At 43.5% G+C, this 25,911-nt stretch overlaps 2 protein-coding genes across 4 annotated transcripts in view; both read left to right on the forward strand.

Moving 5' to 3' along the window:
• The first annotated feature begins 489 nt into the window (after nt 1-489).
• LOC147625954 (secretory carrier-associated membrane protein 2-like) overlaps nt 490-25,911 on the forward strand; it is a 94,795-nt gene continuing 69,373 nt past the window's right edge. Inside the window, exons 1-3 of one of the 3 annotated variants that reach the window (XM_086817497.1) lie at nt 490-640; nt 727-915; nt 22,592-22,660. In XM_086817497.1, coding sequence (XP_086673623.1) covers nt 859-915; nt 22,592-22,660 — 126 coding nt within the window. In that variant the 5' untranslated portion in view covers nt 490-640; nt 727-858. The remainder of the gene's footprint in view (nt 641-726; nt 916-22,591; nt 22,661-25,911) is intronic. The other 2 variants (XM_086817498.1, XM_086817499.1) reach the window with 2 other exon arrangements.
• On the forward strand, nt 13,465-17,458 carry LOC147625955 (uncharacterized). Its single transcript, XM_086817878.1, has one exon. It carries the CDS (start codon nt 14,260-14,262, stop codon nt 15,298-15,300), a length of 1,041 nt encoding a protein of 346 aa, XP_086674004.1. The 5' UTR covers nt 13,465-14,259; the 3' UTR covers nt 15,301-17,458.

A 25,911-nucleotide genomic window follows, 5' to 3' on the forward strand; every position in this document is an offset into this window, starting at 1 on the left:
CGTGTGTGTGTGTGTGCGCACGCATGCGGATTGTCCTTGTTGTGGTGCACAAAACTAATTCTCTACTCTCTCTCTCTCTCACTCACTCTCTCTCTCTCTCTCTCTCTCTCTCTCTCTCTCTCTCTGTGGGGACTGACCTCGAGCTCATTGGTGCACACACTAGTGATGCTCTCTTAGTCACGACCACACTGGTTCTGCCTCTAGCTCACGGCGTCTCGCATATCTCGTGGTCTCGTTTGGTTTTCGCGGGTTGGCAGTCATGTTCGAGCTCTCGTTGCATTGGGGAGTTGGTCACGCTGGGGTGGTTGTTGTGCTTGGGCTCATGCTCATGTTGGGGAGCTTTTCCATGTGGCTGATTGGGGGAGTTGCCATGTGGAAGCTCCCAATAATATATTAAAGAATAAAGAAAGAAAGAAGAGGAAAACCGAATCCATCAAAAATATTGAAAATGATGAAAAATTGAATAAAACTCCAAATTTTCAATGCCCCGGAGGACCAAAAACTCATTGATTGTATTTGTTTTTTGAAGACGACTTTGTTTTCACTACACACGTTTACAAAAGCGAGTGGGCGAGCATTTTCTAGTTGGTGATGTGCGTGAGTGCAGTAAGTCGATCGATCGCGATTCCGGGATTGTCAGGTTAGGTTTGTTGAATTTAGGGCTACTTTAACATAGGGTTTCTGCAATTTAGGGTTTCTGATAGCGAAGATCTATGTGTGCTGTAGGGTGTCTGCAAATCGCTCACCTAGGGTTTTTGCTATCTCGGGTTTTTGAGAGTTCTGAGATCTCCACAAGCTTTTTCTGCACATCGGAGCATTCCTTTTGCGAAGTTCTGAAGCCGGCTGCTGATTCGAGCCATGGCGTATGACAGAAATCCGTTTGACGAAGACACAGAAGAAGTGAATCCGTTTGCGGTAAGCCCCCCGTTCTAATCTTGCCTCTTCTTTGCAAATCTGTCTGAACAGGAAACTTTGTAAGATGTATCCCTGCGAAATTGTGTAAGATGGTTCAGAATTCAGTATAGTCATCCCCAACGCTTAAGCATCCTCCTATTGAAGAAAAAACATCCTACCGTAGACGACAGGCTCTTGCCTGAGTAATGAGCTCACGATTAACCCTACCCATGCATGAGGTCGTGAGTCTGAAACCCTAAGAAGGAAAAGAGCCTTTCTGCAGCTAAACAAGAAGCTTATTTGATAGAAGGATGTATGGTCAAGAAGCAAGCTATGAAGCAGGAGGAGTAGGTGAAACTAAATTGTCTTAGGTATAATTTATAAAAAGGAAAACAAATTTATTTAGAGAATATCTGATGATTGAGGTTGTCATTAAACAGGGATTGATTTTGCTGAGGATCCGGGGCTTACCATTTGAGCAGTGTAATGGGAAAATAGTGTACTAACGTGATATATAATCCTAAGACATAATTCTTTCTTCCATGCCCACCATTGTAGGCACTACCTTGAAATCCACATTAGTCCTAGTCCAATCACTCACTAGAATCCCATCCGAGAGGATTACAAATTTTTGAAGTCAAAGGTGCAGCTATGGGTCTTTTAAATCACAACAAATGGCCCAGGTGTGTCCTCTAGTTCAAAATGCATAAATGATGAAAGTAAAGTTTCATATGAGTTGTACGGATGTAGGAAGTATTTCTATTTGTTATGCCATCCACTCTTGAAGTATGCGATAGTGCAGGCCCAAGAGAGCAGTGATAATGTAATGTGCAACGGAATTATGCATAGATGAAGAATCCTATCACACAAAGTCTCACACCACCTTCTGTTTCTTGAGTTTCGTGTGTCTTTAGCAATCTACTTTATCATTTCACACTTTGAGAGAGAGAGAGAGAGAGAGAGAGAGAGAGAGAGAGAGAGATTTGCACACCTTATTGGGTTCCAAATTACCCACTAAAGCCCCCCCTCCTATTGCTAGGAGTATTTGCTTTTATTACTTTGAAGAGAATGATTGAATGACTGACTTTGGGGTTGTAGATAAGCCAAACGCAAGACCTTTAGAAGACCAAGAGTCGGGCTGACTGTAGCAGCACCAATGATGACCAATCTCGATGCCAATGCACACTTCCAAGGGGCTGTAGGAAGGTTGCAAGACTAAGGCTGAGAGATGGCTGAATTGGGACTGTTCTATGGCTGTGAATATGCAAGGGGATAACTGAATATGATGCGTTTTCCTTCACCCCCGAGAGGATGGAGAAAACGATGAATATGATGCGTTTTCCTTCACCCCCTGGGAGGATGGAGAAAATGATGAAGTATGATTGCTGAATTCTGATGTGGGCTGAGAAGAGCTTGTTGGGCTGAAGCGCTTCTTCATAGGGCTGTGTTTCTGGTGGCTGAATGCTTGTATGCTGGAAACGATGATGAATGAATGATGAGATGCAATCGCTTTGCTATTTATATGAATGTATGGTGTTGTTCGGCTGGCTACAAAGCAAGCCGACTGATGATAATAAGCTACACAAGTTACAACTTGCTAATGTGATATATGCTGAATATTATGCCGACTGGATATTAAATGCTGCCAACTAGATGATAGCAATGGATAAATTGTCTAAGGCTTATGCAATGGTTCACATGCACATGAGATGAATGCTATGCAAATGTAGACCATGAACTAATGCAAACCCTAAGGCTTCTACTAACTTCTATATGCATGAATGATTCTCTTCAAATGGGTTAAGGGCCTTGACTGGCTAAGAAAGACCTATGTAGCTCGTACCTGACATATCCCGGATCGGGGCTTACAATGGGCCACGACATACGACAAAATCATATCTTAAAGGGTCCTATTGCTGCACAATGATGCACTGATGATGAGCCATCTTGTTACCATGCATTACAGTGAAGAGTGCATGTGACAGATAACTCAAAAGGATTTTTTCTATAGTGCGTATTGAGCTGGCTCATACTAATGGCAATTGTGGCCATTGAGTGAGGTTGGAGAGCCTAGGAAGCATCTATATAGTATGGTAGTATGTTGAAGCAAAATTGCGAAGGAGCATTTTGATAGTAGACATAGCTAGTAGAGGTGCAGTGATACATGGCGGGTTGAAGTGGCTTATATGTTCGTTGACCTGACTATGCCACTGTAGTGAGCCAAGATTGAACTGTGCTTTTTCCCCATCCCAGAGAAGGCTTTTTCTTTAGAGCAACGGTTAGGTAGAGACTTTGTGAAGAGTTCTGCGGCATTGTCCTCCGTCGAACAAAACTCTAGCAAGATGTCATCAGCAAAAAACTTCTCACGAACAAAGTGGCTTTGGATGACCGTGGGTTTCTTCTGTGGAAACCCAATCTCGCGAAGTAACCTCTGCAACCGCACCACCGTGCAAGTAGTACCACAAGCAGCCCGGTACTGTCTTTGTAGATGACAAGGCAATAGTTGGTTGCCTCTTGCTGCTCCATGAAACAGCTCCTAAGCCGAGGGTAAAACAATAGCTTGATGTAAATCTCCTCGTGTTTAGATCTCCTCCCTAATCTGAGTCACTCTTAACCGTGGAGTCGGACTCCATCCGTCGTTCCCCCTCTAGTATCACAGTAGAGTTCAAGATCCTTCGTACGTTGCAGAAACCGCAAGATCCGCAATCCTGCGTCCCAATGAGTCTTCAAAGGCGTCTGCAGAAATGAGCTCAACAGCTCCACCAGGAAGCTCAAGTCCAATCTGGTGTCCAGCAACCAAATCAATGAACCAAACCACTTCCGAAACAAAGAGGCATCAACCTGCTCACAAGGATCATCAACTGTGTAACTTTGGTATGCCAAGTCTTGGGAACCTGCTGAAGACCACACAAGGCCTTTTGGAACTTGCAAACCACCTCCTCTGAACCCAGAACCTCAAAGCTTGGAGACTGCTCAACATTCACCTCCACCTGCAAGCATAGTAGCAACAGAACGAGAATGGGAACGGAACGAAAGCCCCATCAAGGGAAAGGGAACGGGCCATAGGGGGAACGGGAACGGTAAGGGGGAACGAGAGAGAAAGAGAGGGAAAAGTACATAGCCTTGTTGCCTTGCCTTGGAAAGTAGGAGTCGATGTCTAAAAAGACTCCAAAGAGGAGCCCACTCGTGACTCAGAGCTGTCAAGCAGGCACGCCGCATGGGCCTAGGAAGTATGCGGGCAGGCGACAATAGGGTACGGCTTTCAAGGATATCCACAGGCGGCTCGCGACAACAGGTCACTTTTTCTCTTTTTTTTTTTCTTTGGCCAAACATAAAAAAACGTTCCCCAAAGGGGGAACGATAGCTAGACGTTCCATGTAATCGTCCCCCCACGTTCCCCCACGTTTCCCTGGCTGTTCCCATGCCAAATCGTTCCTCCATGCACGCTCCACCCGGTTTAGACATCTCAGCCTTGGGGGAACGCGTTTCACCGTTCCCAAGGGGTGGAAACGGCGTTCCCTTGCTACTATGCCTGCAAGTCACGATCTGCCACTTGCTTGGCTTTCTTGCAAGTCCCTTGGGAAAGAGCTTCCTCAACTGCAGGAGGCTCTTTGTCCCAACTAATACGAGACATCAGAGCATAGTTCACTTGTAAAGGCTCCTCTGACAGACGAACGCAAGAACTGGAATGTTCTTGCCTATTGTTGCCAACATCAAGCAAGCCATCCACCATTTGGTCCCAGAAAGCCTGCTGCAACGTATCCACATTCAAGTTGTCATGATGAAACTGCCACACATCACCAAACTGAGAACCTGTAAGAGAGAGTGTTGAGAGTTTGTAAATCCCATTCTCCACTCCGCCTTCCCATATAACCTGGCTTGTTTCTCTGTCCCGTAGAGCAACAGAATGCTCCTCAAACTCCACCCGGAAGCCAGTCTTGCAAACCTCATGCATTGACAATAGATGAAAACCAAGAGATGGGACAAAAAGAACCTGGGAGGAATGCTTCCCCCCTCTGCCATCGGGAACGATCTCTAACCTGCCCTCACTATGAATAGGGATAGTGGACTCGTCACCAATCATGATGTGACCTGTGTGCCTCCGAAGATCCTGTAATAACTCTCGGGAAGGAGTCATGTGCCTGGAAGCACCACTGTCTAGAATCCAATCCCGAGTGTTCCTAGCGGTGAGTCCAACCGCCTCCTTGCTCGAAGAAGATTAAGCGCCGGTGTCCATAATCTCCAAGTGCACAAAAGCTGGAGTCTTGACGGTTATTGCTGAGGAATCTTCACCCTTCTCGGTGTTCCACTTAGGACATTTTCTCCAATAATGGCCTTTCTCGCCACAATTGTTACAGGTCCTCTTCGCCTTCAAGGTGTCATGATCCACGTCGGGCTCCTGCTCGAAAGACTTTTCCTGTGAAGACTTCCCTTTGTCCTTACTGCGGCCTTGCGATCGTTGGCCAGTCAAGGCCTCAGAACCTCCGCCCTGTGGAGGGTTCGAAAAATGCTCTTGTTGGTCCAAGACCATAGGCACAAGCTCCTCCCATGTGATGGTGCTGAGCCTGCCACTGGTGATCAAAGAGGAGTAAAATGCGGAGTACTGAGAGGTCAGATGAGACAGCAAAGTGATGGCCATGTCCTTTGAAGATATCTCCTTCCCAGCCTGAAGAACCTCTTGCTGAAGAGCTTGCAACTTGTTGATGTGCTCCCGCATCGTCGACGACTTTGCATGATCCATCACTCGCATCTGAACTTCCAAGGATATCCTCTTCATGGGTGATACCTTGTTGTACAGAGAAGCCAAATGCTGCCAAATCCCTCTGGCTAGCGTCATATGTTTGATATGATTAATCACTTGTGGTGTGCAATTAAGGAAGATGAAAGAACACACACGGGCATTGACACGATCCTACAACTGTGCGTGAGCCTCCCGTTCTTTCCTAGTAGAGGGTAACAACTCCCCGTCTTCCAACTCCGGCCGTGGAACACCAACAATAATGAAATCAGCCAAGTCATAAGACTCCAATACAGACTCCATCGTTACCTTCCATATGCCGTAGTTGGTCCTGTTAGCAGTCATCTCTTGTCTGTATATTTACACTAGGGCCTCTGTTGTGGGTGTGCCCGCCCGATTTAGGTGTTTTCTGATTTTTCCCCACTCCATATTTTTTCCTATTTTTTTCCTATTTTTACCAGGTGTGGGAGGTTGTCCTGTGGCTCTGGCTGGTCCAGACACTAGCTGACTGATTCTATTGGTCCCCGACTTGTCGTGTGTGCTGGCCGACTCTGAGTAGCTGGCCGACTGGAGGACTGAGCAGGTCGTGGACATTTATGGTCCTGTCGGTTGTCTTTTGAGCAGGCCGATTGGCTGATGGAGCCATATAAAATGGCCCCATGGTCCCCCACACTTTGTATTGGGTATTCCGGATTTTCTTGTGTATATATAGCAGAGTTACACACCTCTCTCTCTCTCCTTCTCTATTGCTGTGTTTTTCTGGAGTGCACTTGCACTTGAGTTCTCAGATTTTGTCTTCATCTCCGTTGCATATTTTGACATGGTATCAAAGCTCTAGGCTCTTGATAAGTCTTGGGAATTGTGTGAGCAAGAGGGGTGCTGTTTTGTTGCTGATTGGTGAACTGTTTTGGACCGTTCGGGAAGAGAAGCAAGAGGAAGGCGGGCTGATTTGCTGGACAGCCACTTGCAGGTTTAAGTTCTTTTTTTTTCCCACCCACCCACCCTTTTCAGTTACACCCCCGCAATGGAAGATCTACTTGAGATGGTTGAGAGGCATGTGAAGATCCCAACACTCCCCACGTTCCCAGTGGACCGATCGTTGTTCGTCGGGAACAACTACAGCATATGAAAGGTAATGATGGAATCTGTTATGGAGTCATACGACCTTGCTGATTTCATTGTTGTTGGGGTTCCACGACCGGAGTTAGATGAAGGGGAGTTACCCTCGATTCACAAGGAACCTGAGGCACAGGCACAGTTATGGGATCGTGTCAATGCCAGGGTCCATTCTTTCATTTTCCTCAACTCCAGTTTTGCCTCCTATACTAGGCACCAAGGATGAAATATTTGCAGAAGATGAGTATGTTAGGGATTTGAATACGGCCTTCTCATAGGTCAGGACAGCCATACAAAGATCACAGGAAAAGCATAATAAAGCTGCAGATAAACATTGGAAATAGTTGCGGTACAAGGAGGGTGATTGGGTTTTATTGAAATTCCAGAAAGCTTGCCTCCATAAGAAGAAATGTGAAGAGAAAATTTATCTCAAGCTATCTTGCAGGTATTATGAGGTAGCTTTTTGATTGGTGTTACCAGATCATTGGTGGATACATAATGCCTTTTATGCCAATCTCTTGAAACCATATGTTGGTCCAAATCCTTTGGAACCGATATTGGAGGACCAATGGGAGATTGATAAATTGGAAGAAATCTTGCAGCCTGATTAGATTATCTTCCACAAGGAACGAAAAGCGTCTCCTAGCAAGCTTGTTCATAGATATCTGGTTAAATTCAAAAACTACCTCGCACTTGATGCAAAGTGGGTTCATGAAGAATACTTTAAGGACTACCCGGATCTCCTTACAGCCATAGTTGTTTCTCGTACGCGTACGAACAGGTTCGTATGGTACGAGTCGTACGAATTCGTATGGTATCGTACGGTACGATATGGCCGTTTATAGCCGTTTCGTTGCCGCCTGCACCATTTCTTTCGCCGTTTTGTAGCTGTTTTTGTAGCCGTTTTTGGCTTGCTTTGTGGCCCATGTGTTTGCTTGGCCCATTGGACATGTTACATGCTTATAAAATGCCCACCCCCTAAGCTTCTCTCAAGGCTCTAGCCTCTCATTACTCAAGTGAGTCGTGACCATCAAGCCCCCCCCCCTCTCTCTCTCTCTCTCTCTCTCTCAACTCTCAACTTTCAAGCCACTCTCTCCCCCATAGGCCCTCTCTCAAGCCTCTCTCTCTCTCTCAAGCCTTTAAAGTTTAGGCTCTCTCTCTCTCAAGAGTCGAGACTCAAGCCTCACTCTCTCATTTTCTCTCTCTCTCTCTCTCTCTCTCTCTCTCTCTCTCAAGCCTATCCATCTCTTGAATCTTCTAACTTCTCTCTCTCTATTACAATGACAAGGGAGAAGAATGAAGCCTTCAATGTGCATGCTATCCATGTAGAGAAAGCTGATGGAAAGTCCAAGTCATATAGGTGGACTTGTAAGTATTGTGGCAAACAATACACAAGTGGAGTTACTAGGCTTCTCCAACATCTTGGAAAGGTGGGGGGGCAAGTTGCGCCATGCAAGGAAGTCCCCCTTGCTATATCCGATGAGATCTTCAACAAGATCAAGGGTGGATTGGGTGTTGGATATATCACCCAAATCCATTCAAAGGTTGAAAGGGGCTATATAACCTTGATTTCTTTACTCAAGCCACATCCTCAAAAGGGCGCCTACTTCAAATATAGCCTAGAGGGAATATTGCTCATTTATGGCATACCCACATGGGGGAGATGGCATACCCACATGGGGGAGATGGCCTCTTATGCTTGTAAGACATCATAGGTGATGTCATGTGGTCATGTACTACTTGCCTATATAAGAGGCTTTTGCTAATGAAGAAGTAACTCGTGTATTTCCATGATTATGCCCAAGCTATGTCTCATTAGTATCTCCTAATCCACTCTTAATCATGTTTCTAATCATGACCTAACCATGACTATAACCATGTTTGATCCTCCTTAGATTTGTTAATCCACTCCCAATACCAAGATTTGGTATCAGAGCTACGTTAATACAACCTCATCCCTCTCATTTGCCTCATCATTAGTGTTTAATTAGCTTAATCATAAGCTTATCCCTTCCTATTTCATAGCCTGAAATATAGGGTTGCCTTGGAGCATCCACAGCTCACACTCGCCTCCACGAATTCGTACGGGATTCAAGCTATGCATTCTCAACATCATAAAGAAGCTGCAGCTTGGTGGAATTAGGCGGAACTTGCGCGAAGACGCCAGCATTACAGACGAAACCGGCGCCAATTTTTTTGGGGGAAATCAGTCCACCGATTGAACCAGTGCAAGATTCACTAATTCGCCTTGGCTTTGGGGGTTTTCAATAGCTGCAAACACGCCTGTGCAGTCATTTTCTTGAATGGTTTAGTGGTTTGGTGGCTTCAGGTCTGACATAATCTCAGAAAGCTCATTTGATAACAGTTAAAGCATGAATGATTAACTCACTTAATCACTAGTAATTAGTGCTTAATCTGGCCTCAAGTCATTGCTATTGAAGGTGCTAAAGGCATTTGGTGTTTAGACTTAGGCTTCTATCTCATTCAAGGACATCTAGTGACACAATTTTTCAGAAATTGTTGAGCTTCATGTATGTGGTGATATTTCTATATGTTGATGATGTTGTACTTTACATCATTGTTTAATCAATGACTGAACCATCTGATGCTGAATCATCAAATATTCAACATTTGAGGCCTAAGAAGAAAAGCAAAAAGCCAAGGAGACGGGTAAGAAACAATGTCTACAACTCAAGAGCAAACAATGTTTTAGGAGGGCATGACTGGTCTGAATTTTTCATAAATAACCTTCATCTATTTGGTGAAGGTATCTAATCTTGTAAAAGCATTAGACACTGCCCTTGAGAGATACTCAAGTGGTAAGACCTTGCTTTATCATCATGTCTACATCCTCATTTCATGTTGATAAGTTTAATGGGATAGGCTTTCATACCTGGCAAGTTAGAGTAAGATTTATTCTCATGAAGAAAGGTCTGTGGGGAGTTGCTAGTGGAAAGGAGAAAAAACCTACCACTAGAGATGGTGAACAAGGATGGTTACCTAGGGATGAGAAAGCTTTTGCCATAATTGCATTAGGTCTAAGTGACAACTACATACATCATATCTCTAATGCAAACAACTCAGCTGAAGCATGGGAAATCTTAGAGAAATTATTTGGGGCAAAAGGGAAGCATTCCAAGATAGGGCTGAAAATCCAATTCTTTAAACTTGAAAAGAAAGATTCTGAGTCTTTACCTACTCATCTTAATTATATGAAAAGCCTAATGTCACAACTTGCAACAATAGGAGCACCAATAGATGAGGAAGATGCCATTGTAGTTTTATTGAAAAGCATGCCTTATGATGAATATGGGCACTTAGTGTCAACTCTCATGAATCTTCCGGATCCTACTTTAGAAGCCATTGAAGCTGCACTCCTTGAGGAGTACAAGAAGAAGCAAGAGAATATAGGGATAATGGAAGGGGCATACTTCTCCAACAACAAGTCACACTTCAAGAAGAAGAACTTCATCGACACAAAAGGAAAGAAGAAGACTTGTGGATTCTGCGGCAAGGACAATCATATTGAAGAAAATTGTTTCTTCAAACAAAAGGCACAAAAGGCATTTCTCGCAAGTCAAGACAAAGAAGAGCTGCAAGAAGAGGCCTCAGAAGAGGCCAATTTTATCGAAGAAGAATGGGCTTTTTGAGTAAAATCAAGGGATAGCCCATACCATGTTTAAAAACCTCTCCATCCTAAACATAACTATCTCATTGTAAGCTTTACTATGGTATTCTAGCATCATCCATCATTGCTAGCATTGTAAACCTAACTGGAATAAGACCTACGGGCACCAGCATGGTCATCATAACTAGTTTTTGTATGTTGTAACTAGAACCTAGAATTGCCATCATAAAGGTAGCATTGTCATGGATTTGGTTGAAGGAGGGTTTGTTGGATATATCACCCAAATCCATTCAAAGGTTGAAAGGGGCTATATAACCTTGATTTCTTTACTCAAGCCACATCCTCAAAAGGGCGCCTACTTCAAATATAGCCTAGAGGGAATATTGCTCATTTATGGCATACCCACATGGGGGAGATGGCATACCCACATGGGGGAGATGGCCTCTTATGCTTGTAAGACATCATAGGTGATGTCATGTGGTCATGTACTACTTGCCTATATAAGAGGCTTTTGCTAATGAAGAAGTAACTCGTGTATTTCCATGATTATGCCCAAGCTATGTCTCATTAGTATCTCCTAATCCACTCTTAATCATGTTTCTAATCATGACCTAACCATGACTATAACCATGTTTGATCCTCCTTAGATTTGTTAATCCACTCCCAATACCAAGATTTGGTATCAGAGCTACGTTAATACAACCTCATCCCTCTCATTTGCCTCATCATTAGTGTTTAATTAGCTTAATCATAAGCTTATCCCTTCCTATTTCATAGCCTGAAATATAGGGTTGCCTTGGAGCATCCACAGCTCACACTCGCCTCCACGAATTCGTACGGGATTCAAGCTATGCATTCTCAACATCATAAAGAAGCTGCAGCTTGGTGGAATTAGGCGGAACTTGCGCGAAGACGCCAGCATTACAGACGAAACCGGCGCCAATTTTTTTGGGGGAAATCAGTCCACCGATTGAACCAGTGCAAGATTCACTAATTCGCCTTGGCTTTGGGGGTTTTCAATAGCTGCAAACACGCCTGTGCAGTCATTTTCTTGAATGGTTTAGTGGTTTGGTGGCTTCAGGTCTGACATAATCTCAGAAAGCTCATTTGATAACAGTTAAAGCATGAATGATTAACTCACTTAATCACTAGTAATTAGTGCTTAATCTGGCCTCAAGTCATTGCTATTGAAGGTGCTAAAGGCATTTGGTGTTTAGACTTAGGCTTCTATCTCATTCAAGGACATCTAGTGACACAATTTTTCAGAAATTGTTGAGCTTCATGTATGTGGTGATATTTCTATATGTTGATGATGTTGTACTTTACATCATTGTTTAATCAATGACTGAACCATCTGATGCTGAATCATCAAATATTCAACATTTGAGGCCTAAGAAGAAAAGCAAAAAGCCAAGGAGACGGGTAAGAAACAATGTCTACAACTCAAGAGCAAACAATGTTTTAGGAGGGCATGACTGGTCTGAATTTTTCATAAATAACCTTCATCTATTTGGTGAAGGTATCTAATCTTGTAAAAGCATTAGACACTGCCCTTGAGAGATACTCAAGTGGTAAGACCTTGCTTTATCATCATGTCTACATCCTCATTTCATGTTGATAAGTTTAATGGGATAGGCTTTCATACCTGGCAAGTTAGAGTAAGATTTATTCTCATGAAGAAAGGTCTGTGGGGAGTTGCTAGTGGAAAGGAGAAAAAACCTACCACTAGAGATGGTGAACAAGGATGGTTACCTAGGGATGAGAAAGCTTTTGCCATAATTGCATTAGGTCTAAGTGACAACTACATACATCATATCTCTAATGCAAACAACTCAGCTGAAGCATGGGAAATCTTAGAGAAATTATTTGGGGCAAAAGGGAAGCATTCCAAGATAGGGCTGAAAATCCAATTCTTTAAACTTGAAAAGAAAGATTCTGAGTCTTTACCTACTCATCTTAATTATATGAAAAGCCTAATGTCACAACTTGCAACAATAGGAGCACCAATAGATGAGGAAGATGCCATTGTAGTTTTATTGAAAAGCATGCCTTATGATGAATATGGGCACTTAGTGTCAACTCTCATGAATCTTCCGGATCCTACTTTAGAAGCCATTGAAGCTGCACTCCTTGAGGAGTACAAGAAGAAGCAAGAGAATATAGGGATAATGGAAGGGGCATACTTCTCCAACAACAAGTCACACTTCAAGAAGAAGAACTTCATCGACACAAAAGGAAAGAAGAAGACTTGTGGATTCTGCGGCAAGGACAATCATATTGAAGAAAATTGTTTCTTCAAACAAAAGGCACAAAAGGCATTTCTCGCAAGTCAAGACAAAGAAGAGCTGCAAGAAGAGGCCTCAGAAGAGGCCAATTTTATCGAAGAAGAATGGGCTTTTTGAGTAAAATCAAGGGATAGCCCATACCATGTTTAAAAACCTCTCCATCCTAAACATAACTATCTCATTGTAAGCTTTACTATGGTATTCTAGCATCATCCATCATTGCTAGCATTGTAAACCTAACTGGAATAAGACCTACGGGCACCAGCATGGTCATCATAACTAGTTTTTGTATGTTGTAACTAGAACCTAGAATTGCCATCATAAAGGTAGCATTGTCATGGATTTGGTTGAAGGAGGGTTTGTTGGATATATCACCCAAATCCATTCAAAGGTTGAAAGGGGCTATATAACCTTGATTTCTTTACTCAAGCCACATCCTCAAAAGGGCGCCTACTTCAAATATAGCCTAGAGGGAATATTGCTCATTTATGGCATACCCACATGGGGGAGATGGCATACCCACATGGGGGAGATGGCCTCTTATGCTTGTAAGACATCATAGGTGATGTCATGTGGTCATGTACTACTTGCCTATATAAGAGGCTTTTGCTAATGAAGAAGTAACTCGTGTATTTCCATGATTATGCCCAAGCTATGTCTCATTAGTATCTCCTAATCCACTCTTAATCATGTTTCTAATCATGACCTAACCATGACTATAACCATGTTTGATCCTCCTTAGATTTGTTAATCCACTCCCAATACCAAGATTGGGTGCTCACTATGATAGTGGTAGAAGCTCAAGGGCGGATGATGAGGTCATTTCCCCGCCTTGTGATACACCCTCCCCCGCCGCCTCCATCGGTGCCACCTCCATCGGTGCCGCCTCCGCCTCCTCAAAGAGACAAAGGCTTGAGTCTCCCATGAGGCAAGCCACTCTAGTCCAAGCCACGGGGGGGTTCTCTTCTTCTCTATCACATCTCTGAGAACGGCAACGGCTAGCGGATATAGAGATTGCACGCACCATTATTGAGTGCAATCTCTCATTCCATGTGCTCAAGGTAGATCAATGGAAGTCAATGGTGAAAGCCATTGCAAATGTGGGCCCATGTGAAGGATGGACCGGCGTCTCCTATCATGACATGCGCACGAAGAGGCATGTGGATGAGAGGGAGAGAATCGATAGATCTCTCAATCCGGTGCGGGCGGCATGGTCCAAGTATGGGTGTAGCATCCTCTCCGACGGATGGAGTGACCGGAAGAAGAGAGGCATCATCAATATACTTGTCTCTTGCCCTCTTGGCACATACTTTGTGCGGGGCGTGGATTCCGGAAAGGCGGGGAGGAAAACATCGGGTGCATTCATATATCGCCATATCAAGCAAGCCATCATGGAGGTAAGTTTCAACTTTCAAATTGCACTCAAGTCTTTAAAGTTTAGGCTTTAGTATATGTGATATGATCATATGTGGCTATATCATGACTCAAGTCTCATACCGCATACGCTCATTGCATCCATTCATGTGCATTGTCACATGTAGGTTGGATCGAAGAACGTGGTGCAAGTCATCACTGACAACGCTTCAAATTGCCGTCGGATGGGGAAGTTGCTCGAGGAGGACTATCCCTCCATAGTATGGACGCCTTGTGCCTCCCATTGCATTGACTTGCTCATGGAGGATATGGGCAAGTTAGTGTGGATGAAGGAAGTAATGACCGAAGCTATCTCTATTGTCACCTTCTTCACCACAAAGGTGAAGGTGCTTGCCATGTTCTGCGAACATAGCAAGTTGGAATTGAAAAAGCCTTCATCTACACGCTTCGCCTACATGTGGCTCCTCTTGGAGCGCCTCCACGATGTGAAATCCTCCCTTCGCCAAACAGTGGTCTCCACAATGTGGAATGAGTGGGATGAGCGAGAATCGGCGGAGGCCAAAGCCATGCAACGGCTTTGCCTAAAGGAGGAGTTTTGGGAGTCGGTCCGTACTATTGTCATTGCGGTCACGCCCTTCTATAGGGTATTGCGGATGACCGACATGGAGGGAGCCACCATGGGCCTTCTTGTTCACTTCATGAGAGAGGCCATAGCAGAGTTACGCGCTTCTCCTTCCATCGACGAGGAGAAGCGCGATGGTATGTTGGCCATTGTGGAGAAGAGATGGAAGTGGATGCGAAGACCTATCCATGGTCTTGCCGCTTTATTGCATCCGGCTTACAAATCACCCGCCCTCTTCACCAACGTGGAGCTACTTGAAGCCCGAGATGCTTACTTGCCCAAAGCATTGCCAGAGGATCGCCATGGGAAGTTCCTTGAGGAGCTCATAAGCTACAATGACCAAAGGGGAGGAGCCGCGTTTGCTTCTACTACCTGTTGGAAGAGGGAATCCCTTGTGAAGCCCCTCTTTTGGTGGGAGACATTTGGGTATGCACTCTCAAGCCTCCAAAAGGTGGCTTTGAGAATCCTAGCTCAGGATTGCTCTTCAAGTGCATGTGAGAGGAACTGGAGTTCCTACTCACTTGTACACACGAAGTTACGTAATCGCTTGAGCACGCAACAGTTAGAGCGGCTAGTGTATTGCCGCGCTAACTTGTGCATGGTGCGCGCAATGCAAAAGATGGAATCGGCGAGACAGGTATAAGTTACAACTTATAAGTTATAAGTTATAAGCATTCAAATTTCAAACTTCAATGTTTATTGAAATTTGGAACCAAATTCTAATACATTGCTTGTCACTTGATCATTGTACAATGTAGGTGAATGTGGATGCATTCAAGCTCACAGGGGGCACTCTTGAGAGTGTAAACAAAGTGCAGGATGAGGAGGAGGAGAGGATCTATGCAGAGATCTATCGAGAGCTCGAGTCGTTTGATTGACGACCTACTCGCACTCGTCGTGGGCGTGGAGGTAGTGGCAGAGGAGTGCAAGTAGGAAGCCGTGGATGCACGGTTCGTGGTGCTTCCAGGGAGATAGTGCATACCTATGTGCGGCGTGGATCGGGTAGCTCCACACTCGCTCTTGCAGATGAGGATGCTCCCTTTGGCTTCTCACATGAGCTTAGAGAGCCCGAGTTCGATGATGAGGGCAACCTTCTTAGCGATGGCGACTTCGGCGAGGCCACTAATGTATCCTCTTCTCATGAGGATGAGGCCACTAATGTGTCCTCTTCTCATGAGGATGATTTCAGCGAGAGCTCTGATAGTGATGCCTTTGTCTAGTCTCTCCTTGGGCCTTGGCTCTAGCCTCTCTTTTTGTAATCGCGCCTAGCGCGCATGATCGCATCGCACCTCTATACTTTATGTACTTTTGTTTGTCACTTCAAACTTGTTTAGTTGTTTTTAATGATATTTTGGTTTGAAACAACTTCTCTAGACTCCACCCTTCCAAATTGAAAATGTCTATGTTTGTAGGTGTTCTTTAATAAAAAAAACCGTATTTTATCGTATGGTATCCCAAAATTTCATATCGTACCGAAAATTCCCGTACGGTATCGTATTTTCGTACCGTGACAACTATGCTTACAGCATATATGGACGCTTTTCAGTTGAGGAAAACTGATTAGAAGCCGAGGGGGATGTCACAATCCTTCAGAGATCTGTGCCATGCGGAAGGAATTTCCTGGAGCATGATGGATTCACTCATGTAAGAGTTGGTGACTTTGATGAGTGATTAGAGTTGGTGACACTAAGTCAGTAAGAAGAGTTGGTGACTCTGACTACTGTAGTTATGCATTCATACAAGGGTTGGTGACCCAAGTGTCTGCATAAACTCATGAAAGAGTTGGTGACTCTGTTCAGTGGGTATGTTAACTCATGGAAGGGTTGGTGATCCTGGTGAGTAAGCTGGGCTCATGCAAGGGCAATGGCTCTAGTGAGTACAGCATTTGGATCCAGCATGGGTGGTGCCCATGGTCGCGACAGTTTTTGTGTACAAGATGGCAAGTTGGGAGATTTAATCCAAATCATCGCGCACAAGCATTTGCCTGTGAAGTGCACTTGCATGTGTGACTTGTTTTGTTTGCCTGGACATTGCATGGTATTTTGCCTGTGAATGTCCACGAGCATCAGGAACGCTTGGACACACCGTGGACGCACGTGTGCACACTTGTTTGGGACTAAGGCGGTGAATTTTATGTGTTTTGCAGGTGGTAAGTGTGCACACTCAAGCTTATTTAATTATTATTTCTTTGTTTGCTAAAGTCTATGGTTGCAGGTTCACATTCATTAAAGTTTGGGCGGACAAACTTATAATTTATAAGAGAGTTCACATTGGGCTGGACTATTTTAATGAACTGGGACCAATTTTTAGGTTTGGGCACTCAGTCGAGTTGCTTAAATGCTCCCTAAAGCTGGTCGACTTAGTCTATTGCGTTCTCTTTTGGCTGGTTGTGCTGATTTACAACAGATTTCAGCAATACTCTAAGGGTTTCCTGGAGATGGAGCAGATACAGGTCGTGCCCGGCTTCAACACAGCTTCAAGGGAAGCAAAACGATTGGCCTAAGTGCTGTATTGGGCCTGTTTGGAGCTGCTGAATTGCACGATCGTGTGGACAGTTGTGAAACTAAGGAACAATTGGTGATTGTGTAAGCCCAGGTTGGTGACCAAGGGCTTGGTTGCACGGGACAATAGCTGGTGACTGCTTCGGCTTTGGTTGGTGACCAAGGATTTGTTTTCTCTATTGGGCAATTGGTGATCTTGCTTTGGTTGGTGACCGAGAGCTTGTATTGTTTGTTTTCCACAGATTTGGATAAATCTGGTGCTAGTTGAGGAGTGGAACTCTCGGGCACCCGCATCTTGTATAAGAGAACACTTTGTTGGTAATAAAGATACCCTGGGGGGGGGCGCGGGCCCAACTTCAGCCCCTAATGCTATGTCATGTGCAAGATTATCTTATGTGGTTGTTGCAGGATGTGTATGTGATTTATGATGTCTGTGGCAGATGTATTGATTCATGCTTATATTGTGATGGATGTTGAATGTATGCTGTGATTTGAGCCACTACTTTTTTGTATTACACATGCCCGCTTTGTGACACCGTGCCATGTCTAATCCTTGATCATATCCCTCATTAGGCAACAATATTAGGTGCATAGATGCATCATCATCCAGTTAGCATCCTGTCGGCAGGAGATTTCAGCATATATCTGTCAGTTGGTAGTAGTAGTTGCCGGTCGGCAGCATCAGCCAGGGTCGGTAGCATTTATCATTATTTATAGTGAAGAGTTTGGCATTTTATGTCACACATTTCATGTTAGAGGACATAGAAGCTGGCTGACAGCCCCTGGAACTAGCCAATCAGCATCCATGTGTCATATATAAGAAAGTAGTGCATTAGCTCATAAATCATCTTTCTTTCTTTTGGAGATTAGTCATAAGTAGTTAGTAGCCCTTCTGGAAAGGCCTATGGCCAAGCATATATGTAACCTTTTCTATGTACATAAATACATATACTGAAAACCACTCTATCTCTCTTCCATAGTTGCATTTCGTACTCGTACTTAGCCGTTCGGTACTTTCAATACGTACCGTACCGGTACCATGCTTTCCGTACCCATACTTAAAAGAAAGTGATGGAGCGAGATTTGCTATATGATATATGATTTTGATATAAATCTATTCACAAATGGAGATACCCGGTACTGATGTACCGGGTGATGTGGTGGAGCGATGATTTTGATGTAAATCTATTCACAGATTATACCAGGTGATGTGGTGGAGTGGGAGCCGCTATATGATTTTGATGTAAATCTATCCACAGATGGAGACTACTCATCATTCTCATCTTCAGGCTTGGATGATGATGAGTGAGTGGTGACTCATGAGACTTGATTTATTAGCCAATGTCTCCATGTACCAGATGATGTGGTGGAGCAGGAGCCGCTATATAATTTTGATGTAAATCTATTCACAGATGGAGACTACTCATCATCCTTATCCTCACGCTTGGATGATGACGAGTGAGTGGTGACTCATGAGACTTGATTTATTAGCCAACGGCCTCGTGTACCAAGTGACGTGGCTGAGCGGGAGCCGCTATATAATTTGATGTAAATCTCCTCATAGATGGAGACTACTCATCATTCTCATCTTTAGGCTTGGATGATGATGAGTGAATGGTGACTCATGAGACTTGATTTATTAGCCAGTGGCCTTGTGGTGGACTTGTCGCTCTTACTAGTTAGTGGTTAGCATATCAGTATTTATCTCATTAGTGACCATTGACAAGTTACATATTTAGCTTGTAGTAGCTCCTAGCAGCTAGCCTTGTACTTTCATGATTTATGATCAAACATGTATGATGTCATATATTTTGTGATGACCATATGGCTATTGGCATGTGTACTAGGATTTCACATTTAGCAGGACTTCATGTTATATGCTTGCAGCTCATTTGATATTTATAGAGCATAAATGTTTGAATTTCAATTGTTTTTTACGCAATTTTGTGTACCAGTGTTGCTAAATTATGGATGGTTTATAATATATATATATTTATTATATATACATTATTTAAAAAAAGTGAACGTACTTAAAGTTCTTATCTCAATGCGTACTTTACATACTCGTACGCATACCATATTGTACTGCACCGTACCTAAAGCACGTAACCACTATGCTCTCTTCTCTCATGCGTTTTGCATTAATATTCCTACAGGGTGCTTAAGGGTTGTGACTAACCGCATCAAGAGCATTAGGTGCAGCCACATCACCAAGCACCACAGGTCCGACAACTTTGCATAAGAATATGTAAAGTTTCCATACCTGGACTAGTAGTCCTGCAAGGACATTGTGATCAGTATTTATGGTGAAGAGTTTGGCATTTTATGTCACACATTTCATGTCAGAGGACATAAGTTGACCGACAACCCTTGGAACTGGCCGATTGGCATCCATACATCATATATAAGGAAGTAGTGTGTTAGCTCATAAATCATCTTTCTCCCTTTTGGAGATTGGTCATAAGTAATCAGTAGCCCTTTTGGGAAGGCTTATGACCAGGCATATATGTAACCTTTATGTACATAGTACATATATTGAAAACCAGTCTCTCTCTCTTCTCTCATACGTTTTGCGTTAATGTTCCTACAGGGTGCTTAAGGGTGATAGAATGTGCATCGGAAGAGGGGAAAGTGGAAACACAGGAGAGAGAGTGAGAGAGAGAGAGAGATGGAGAGGAAACACAGGTGAGAACGTGCTCTCAATATCATCACCAAAAGGAATACATGTCTCGAGCAAGAGGGGAGAACCTCGTATGTGAGGGACTGAAGCAATGAATAATGAGGGAGGCATCCGACTATATATACACCTACATGAAGGCAGTCGACTGGAGATAAAGTGCCTCCACAACTGGGAAAATACCCAAGACCATAAAATGGGGAATAAATATGGGTAAAATATATGTGAGGGGTGACCAGCTCCTCTGACTAACATGGTCAGCCCTAGAGGCTAAACTAGGACACCAAATAGGAAGCCAGCAAGTAGGGGATGATGTCTAGCAAAGGGTTGTGATGGATGCCACTATGTCACAAACATGGATCTGTGGGAGTCAGACCTTAGCCCTGGTTCGGGGGTGGTTCGAAGCATAGAACATACAGTTAGGAGGTGAGCTAGCTGTCTCTCCTCTTAGGGGGTTTGTACGGATCACTTGTGTTTTGTGTTTAGCAGATCCTTATGTTGTGTTTAGGGGATTCGTGGGGAAATAACAGCCGAGAAGTACTGATGGATATAGATTTGGTGCAGCATTTTTGAGGAGTATTGTTCTATCCTTTAGGGTGCGTTAGAGCTAGTTCTTGTGCTCCATTGGAGCCGATGCATTAGTTGGAGTTTGGATAGCGGAGTTTTTCTTGGCCGTTCTTCTTGTGGGCTACTAGAGGATACTTAGGAGTTAGCAAGTTTTTTCATGGACGGTTGGGTAGACGGAGAGTGCTCGATCAGGAGTTAATCATTCGCAGGAGCCTTCGTAGTGGATGCAAAGTGGTCTTGTTGTGTTCGGGATCTTGGGTATCTTGCATGAGCTTTGCTGGGATATTTTCCTTTTATGGAAGGGCACTTTATATGGACACAGGGTAGCTGAGGACAATTGCAATGCAAGTAGGGGAGAATGTGACACACTTACGAGTATGCAAGGCAGAGCCAGACATCAAATAGCAATCGATGGGTAGAGTTTGACAATGCATGTGACACATGTCAATGATGATGTGGTGATGTGACGCTGCACTGATCATGTGGTATTGATGACGTGGCATTTGGGTATAATTGGCCAAGAGCAATACTACTGGCCTACTAGGAGCATTGGTGCATATATATATGTGGGTAGCCAAATCGTCATATTCATTTGCTTTCCTCAGCGTTGGACTTCACAGAGGGTTTCTTTGTAGGCGAAGTGCTAGCCACTAGGAGTGTACAGTAGGTCACAGTTTTGACAATTATTGGATCCATTTTTGGCTGTCCTGTTTTTATTATAATTGACAATGAATGTTCCAACAATTATGTGGCTACGGCTTTGGTCCAAGGATTGAAAATATAGATTTCTTCGAGTTGGCAAACATATCAAGTTAGCATATGAATGCGGTTTAAGTGTAACACAATTGTCCGTAAGCTCTCTTATGGAATTCACCTACATGACTAGTCGCACATTGACAATATGGAGTTTGAGTTTATGTCGTTATCTTGGTATGATATGATTTTGAGTTAGCAACAATGGTTATCTGAGAATGATCCCCTTGTCTTTTCAAAAACCATTTCATACAATTTGTTAAAATTGGAATGATGGCGGAGCTCCAAGGAATACAGGATTAACCTCCTTTATGGATGGATTACTTTATTTTTAGGATCGTATTTGTGTTTCTCATGATGTAAATATTAGAAAACTTTTGGTGAAGGAGCATCATGAAGCTCCTTTTGTTGCCCATCTCGACATTGATAAGATTTATAGATTGTTGACAACTTTTGATTATGGCCTCAATTGAAGCAAGATGTCATTAAGATGGTTACATCATGCTTCTCTTGTCAACAAATGAAAGCCAGGTCTAAACAAGCACCATTAGGTCTTCTTCAGTCACTCCGAGTACCAAGTGAACGATGTGAAAGTATTAGTATGGATTTTTTCATTGCCTTACCTTGTACTTCCAAAGATAACACAGAGATCACGGTGGCGGTGATGATTTAGATTCGACTTAGCAAAGTGATGAAGATTTACAAAAGTACCTTGAACTTTCTAGAGTTCTTTCAATAACAGAAGTCACTTTTATAGCTCCGGATCTTATTTTAAGTGGGAGGAAATGTCACGATTGTGACTAATCTCTTCTAATCTCCTTAATTGATCCTTAATCATTGTTATTAGTGAATGGACACTGTTGGTGAAGGGTCACACCTTATCACAAGGGTTCCATGAAAGGACACCACTTTTCTAAGAGGCATAACTATTCAATCTCAAAGGTCATGTCTGAACACAGGAGACATGCCCCTTCGTTTATATTCCTTTTTGAACTCTATTTAAGAAAGGCCTTGGTATCAATGCATTCACACTCAACTTTCCGCTCAACACTTGTTTAATCTCAATCTTAAGCTTTATAATTATGTTTAATTAGAATAATAGACTAGCATTGGCATGCATGTGACAATTGTCTAGTTTTCGGGGGTTGCAAAGTTTTTTTTCTTGAAATATAAGAAAGATACTCTTAGGAGTGCACTCACAAACTACATGTAAAAGTTTCTTAATCTTTGTGTCCTTTTTGATGAAAGTTGCGTTGCTTGCATCAACACACTTGTGTATGCATACATATGGACGGGTGTTGATGGTTGGTTAGTGATGAAGCCATGGGTATTTAAAATGTATACAATGCATACACCATTCTATGTTTCTATCTATGGTATGTGCATCATGCACCATGCATAAATGTTCAATGCTCATAATGGGTTTTTTAAAAAAGGATCCTTTGGTTCGTGCACAAGTATCAGGACAAGGGGCGACATTCAACGGAGGACCTTTTTACAATCCGGTTGGTGTTTCTTGCCATTTTTTTTTTGGGAAGGACGCCTAATAGACCACACATGCACATGAGCTAGGTGGCAAAAAGATGTGATGATTTGTGTGTTCATTAGATATTGCATTGCTACTTGTAGTTTCTTATACGAAAATTTGAATTTTCTTAAAAAAGACCATTAGTTCTGATGGCTTGTCATTTTCTTGTTCTTTGGGTTCTTGGTTTGTAGGTAATAGCCGATTCCATGTTTGAGTTTTGTTTTATCTAACTAATGCCCATAGCCCTCGAGACTGCCTCTAACAAAGCATCTAGGGCCGAGTAAGTAGCTTATGCACTTGGTGGCTTTGTAGTCTACGTCACCCTGAATGGTTATCTAGGAGCTTAAGGGCCTTATAAAGTGTCACGTGCATGCCCAAGCCAAGCAGAGTTGCACATGGACATACTTTCCCTTGCAGCCGCTCTTAGGCATGATTAGGGGCAGGGTATGGTCCGATTTGGGTAGTTTTTGTTGGGTATGGGGGGAAGAAGCCTGCACACAGACACACACACAAGTGCAAGAGAGAGAAGAACTGGTGAAGCTCTAGAGTGCTGGAAAAGATGTACTCAATAATACTATGAAAGTACAATGTGAGTACATAAAGTAGCCTAGGGCAAAGTGCCCAACACACATAAGTGTTTTCACACGGGGAAAAAACCTGTGTCCAGTCACAGGGAAAAAGTGCCCGTGAGTAAGCTGTGTTCACACCTGAACTAGCCGGGAGTGGTCCTGACCAACAAAACCCGCCTCAAGTGAATGGTGTGAACGGGGACAAGGTGTAGCAGACTACCCTGGAAGAGGCTGTAAGCGCAAAGCTTTGCGGAAAGCTTCAAACTTTTCCCTCGAAAGAGGCTTTGTAAAAACCCATCTGCTATATGGGCATGTGTAGACACATAAGTCAAGTCAATCTCTCCTGCATGGAGCCATTCCTTGACGTAATGATAGTGAACCTCAATATGCTTTGTGTGGGCATGAAATACTGGGTTTCGTGCAACTGCCAAAGTACTCTGACTGTCAGTGTAAATGGTGGTGGGGGACTGCTGTCCAACACCAAGATTGGCTAGAAGGCGTCGTAGCCAAACACATTCCACAATAGCTGTAAAGGCTGCCGTGTATTTAGCTTCACAACTAGAAGTGGCCATTGTAGGCTGCTTCTTACTGAGCCATGAGATGCATTAGTCACCAAGAAGAAAACCGTTACCACTGGTTGACACTCGCGTGTCATAGTAACCTGCCCAATCACTGTCTGTAAATGCAAGCAAGCATAGTGTAGAAGAGCTGCCATAAAACAAGGCAAAGTTTGCAGAGCCTTTAAGATAGCGAAAGACACACTTACACGCTTGCCAATGCATAGTGCTCGGACAATGCATGAATCTGCTCAACTGAGAAACATCATACTATATGTCCAAACGAGTAGAGCATAAATAGATAAGGCATCCCACAGCTTGCTGATAGGTGGCAACATCAAAAGGCTCGCCAACATGCTCAAGTGACAGTTTTAGACTTGGTTCCATAGGAGTAGAAACAGGTTTACAATCTTTCATGTGAAAACTCTCAAGGAGCTGCTCAACATATCTGTGCTGAGATAACATGATACCCCCCTCAAAAGGTATAAATTGTATGCCCAAACAGTAATGTAAATGCCCCATGTCTGTGACATCAAATGCATGTTGCAAATCAGCTTTAAAAGCTGAAATATCACCCTCACCCTCTTCAGGGCTAGTGACGAGCATGTCATCCACATAAAGAATAAGGATGAGAACATTGTTCCCAATGTGGCGTACATAAAGTGTACTCTCAACTGAACTATTCTGAAACCCTTTGGCAGTCAAGTATGCATGAATTTTGTGGTACCAAGCACGAGGGGCCTGTTTAAGACCATATAGTGCTTTATGTAAACGACATACTTTACTTTCTGCACCTTTTTTAACAAAGCCAGGAGGCTGAGACACAAACTTCCTCCCGCAAATCGCCATTCAAAAAAGCAGTTTTGACATCCAACTGATGTACATGCCACTGCTTGTGGGCAGCCAATGCAATAACAGTACGTATGGTAGTCATACGTGAAGTGGGAGCAAAGGTCTCCTCATAGTCAATACCCTCACGTTGGGCATACCCTTTGGCGACCAAGCGAGCCTTATGGCGATCAACTGAACCATCAGGCTTACGCTTAAGCTTGAAAACCCATTTTGTGCCAATAGCACGCTTGCCTGGGGGCAAGTCACATAACTCCCACGTACCATTTTTGTCAATGGAGTCCACCTCCGAACGCATGGCTGCCACCCAATGGTCATCCTCCAATGCATCAACATGAGAAATGGGTTCCTCATTACAAGCGGTGGCAACAAGAGCTGTATCCACATAATGTGAAGATGTATGGCGAGAAGCAGCACGTGTACGACCTGGCATAAATGTAGACTGTTTGCTATCACGCAAAGTGTCAACCAGCCATCTAGGAACAGTTTTTGACTTCCTAGTATCTGCATCTTCCTTTGCCAATGCGATCACCCAAGGTATCCTGATCAATCTGAGGCATTTCAGGATCAATTTGGGGCAAGTTCAGCTGCTGATTTTGCTGGTTTTCAGCAGGCATAGGTGGCTGTAAATGAGCTGAAACTTGCTCTACATTGTCCACATTTGAATTGAATAAAGGCAACAAAATATCAAACACATCTTCTGGCCCAATAGACGGCTGTTTGGCACATGAGACAAGTGGTTGAGATGCATATTCGTCAAAGATAACATCTCTTGACACAATGATCTTTCCTGTATTAGGCACATAGAGTCTGTATCCTTTACTCTCAGTACTATAACCAATGAAAATGCATTTGATTGCCTTTGCATCAAGCTTATGTCTTTGTTGTGTGGTCACATGCATATATGCCAAACACCCAAAGACTCTCATATGAGTCACCACTTGAATCCTGCCATTCCATGCTTCATAGGCAGTCATAGATTTCAAGGCTTTAATGGGGCAACGGTTAAGCACATAATTGGCACACATAACCGCCTCAAGCCAAAACTTGTTGGGCAGATCCTTGCTTTTGAGCATGCAACGTGCCATCTCCATAAGTGTACGATTACGTCTCTCTGCAACTCCATTTTGCTGAGGAGTATAGGGGGTAGTACACTGATGAGAAATACCATGTAACTGCATGAAAGCTGTGAACTCATTTGACAAATATTCCCCCCCCTTGATCTGCACGCAATGTGACAAGCTTGTGTCCAC

This window comes from Cibotium barometz, chromosome 23 (assembly GCF_041138505.1).
Source record: "Cibotium barometz isolate CiBa-2024 chromosome 23, ASM4113850v1, whole genome shotgun sequence".
In the NCBI taxonomy this organism is placed as follows: domain Eukaryota; kingdom Viridiplantae; phylum Streptophyta; class Polypodiopsida; order Cyatheales; family Cibotiaceae; genus Cibotium; species Cibotium barometz.

Bases quoted from the DNA above. Each gene is read 5' to 3' on its own strand.
- LOC147625955 (XM_086817878.1), top strand. From the start codon at position 14,260: ATGGGGAAGTTGCTCGAGGAGGACTATCCCTCCATAGTATGGACGCCT.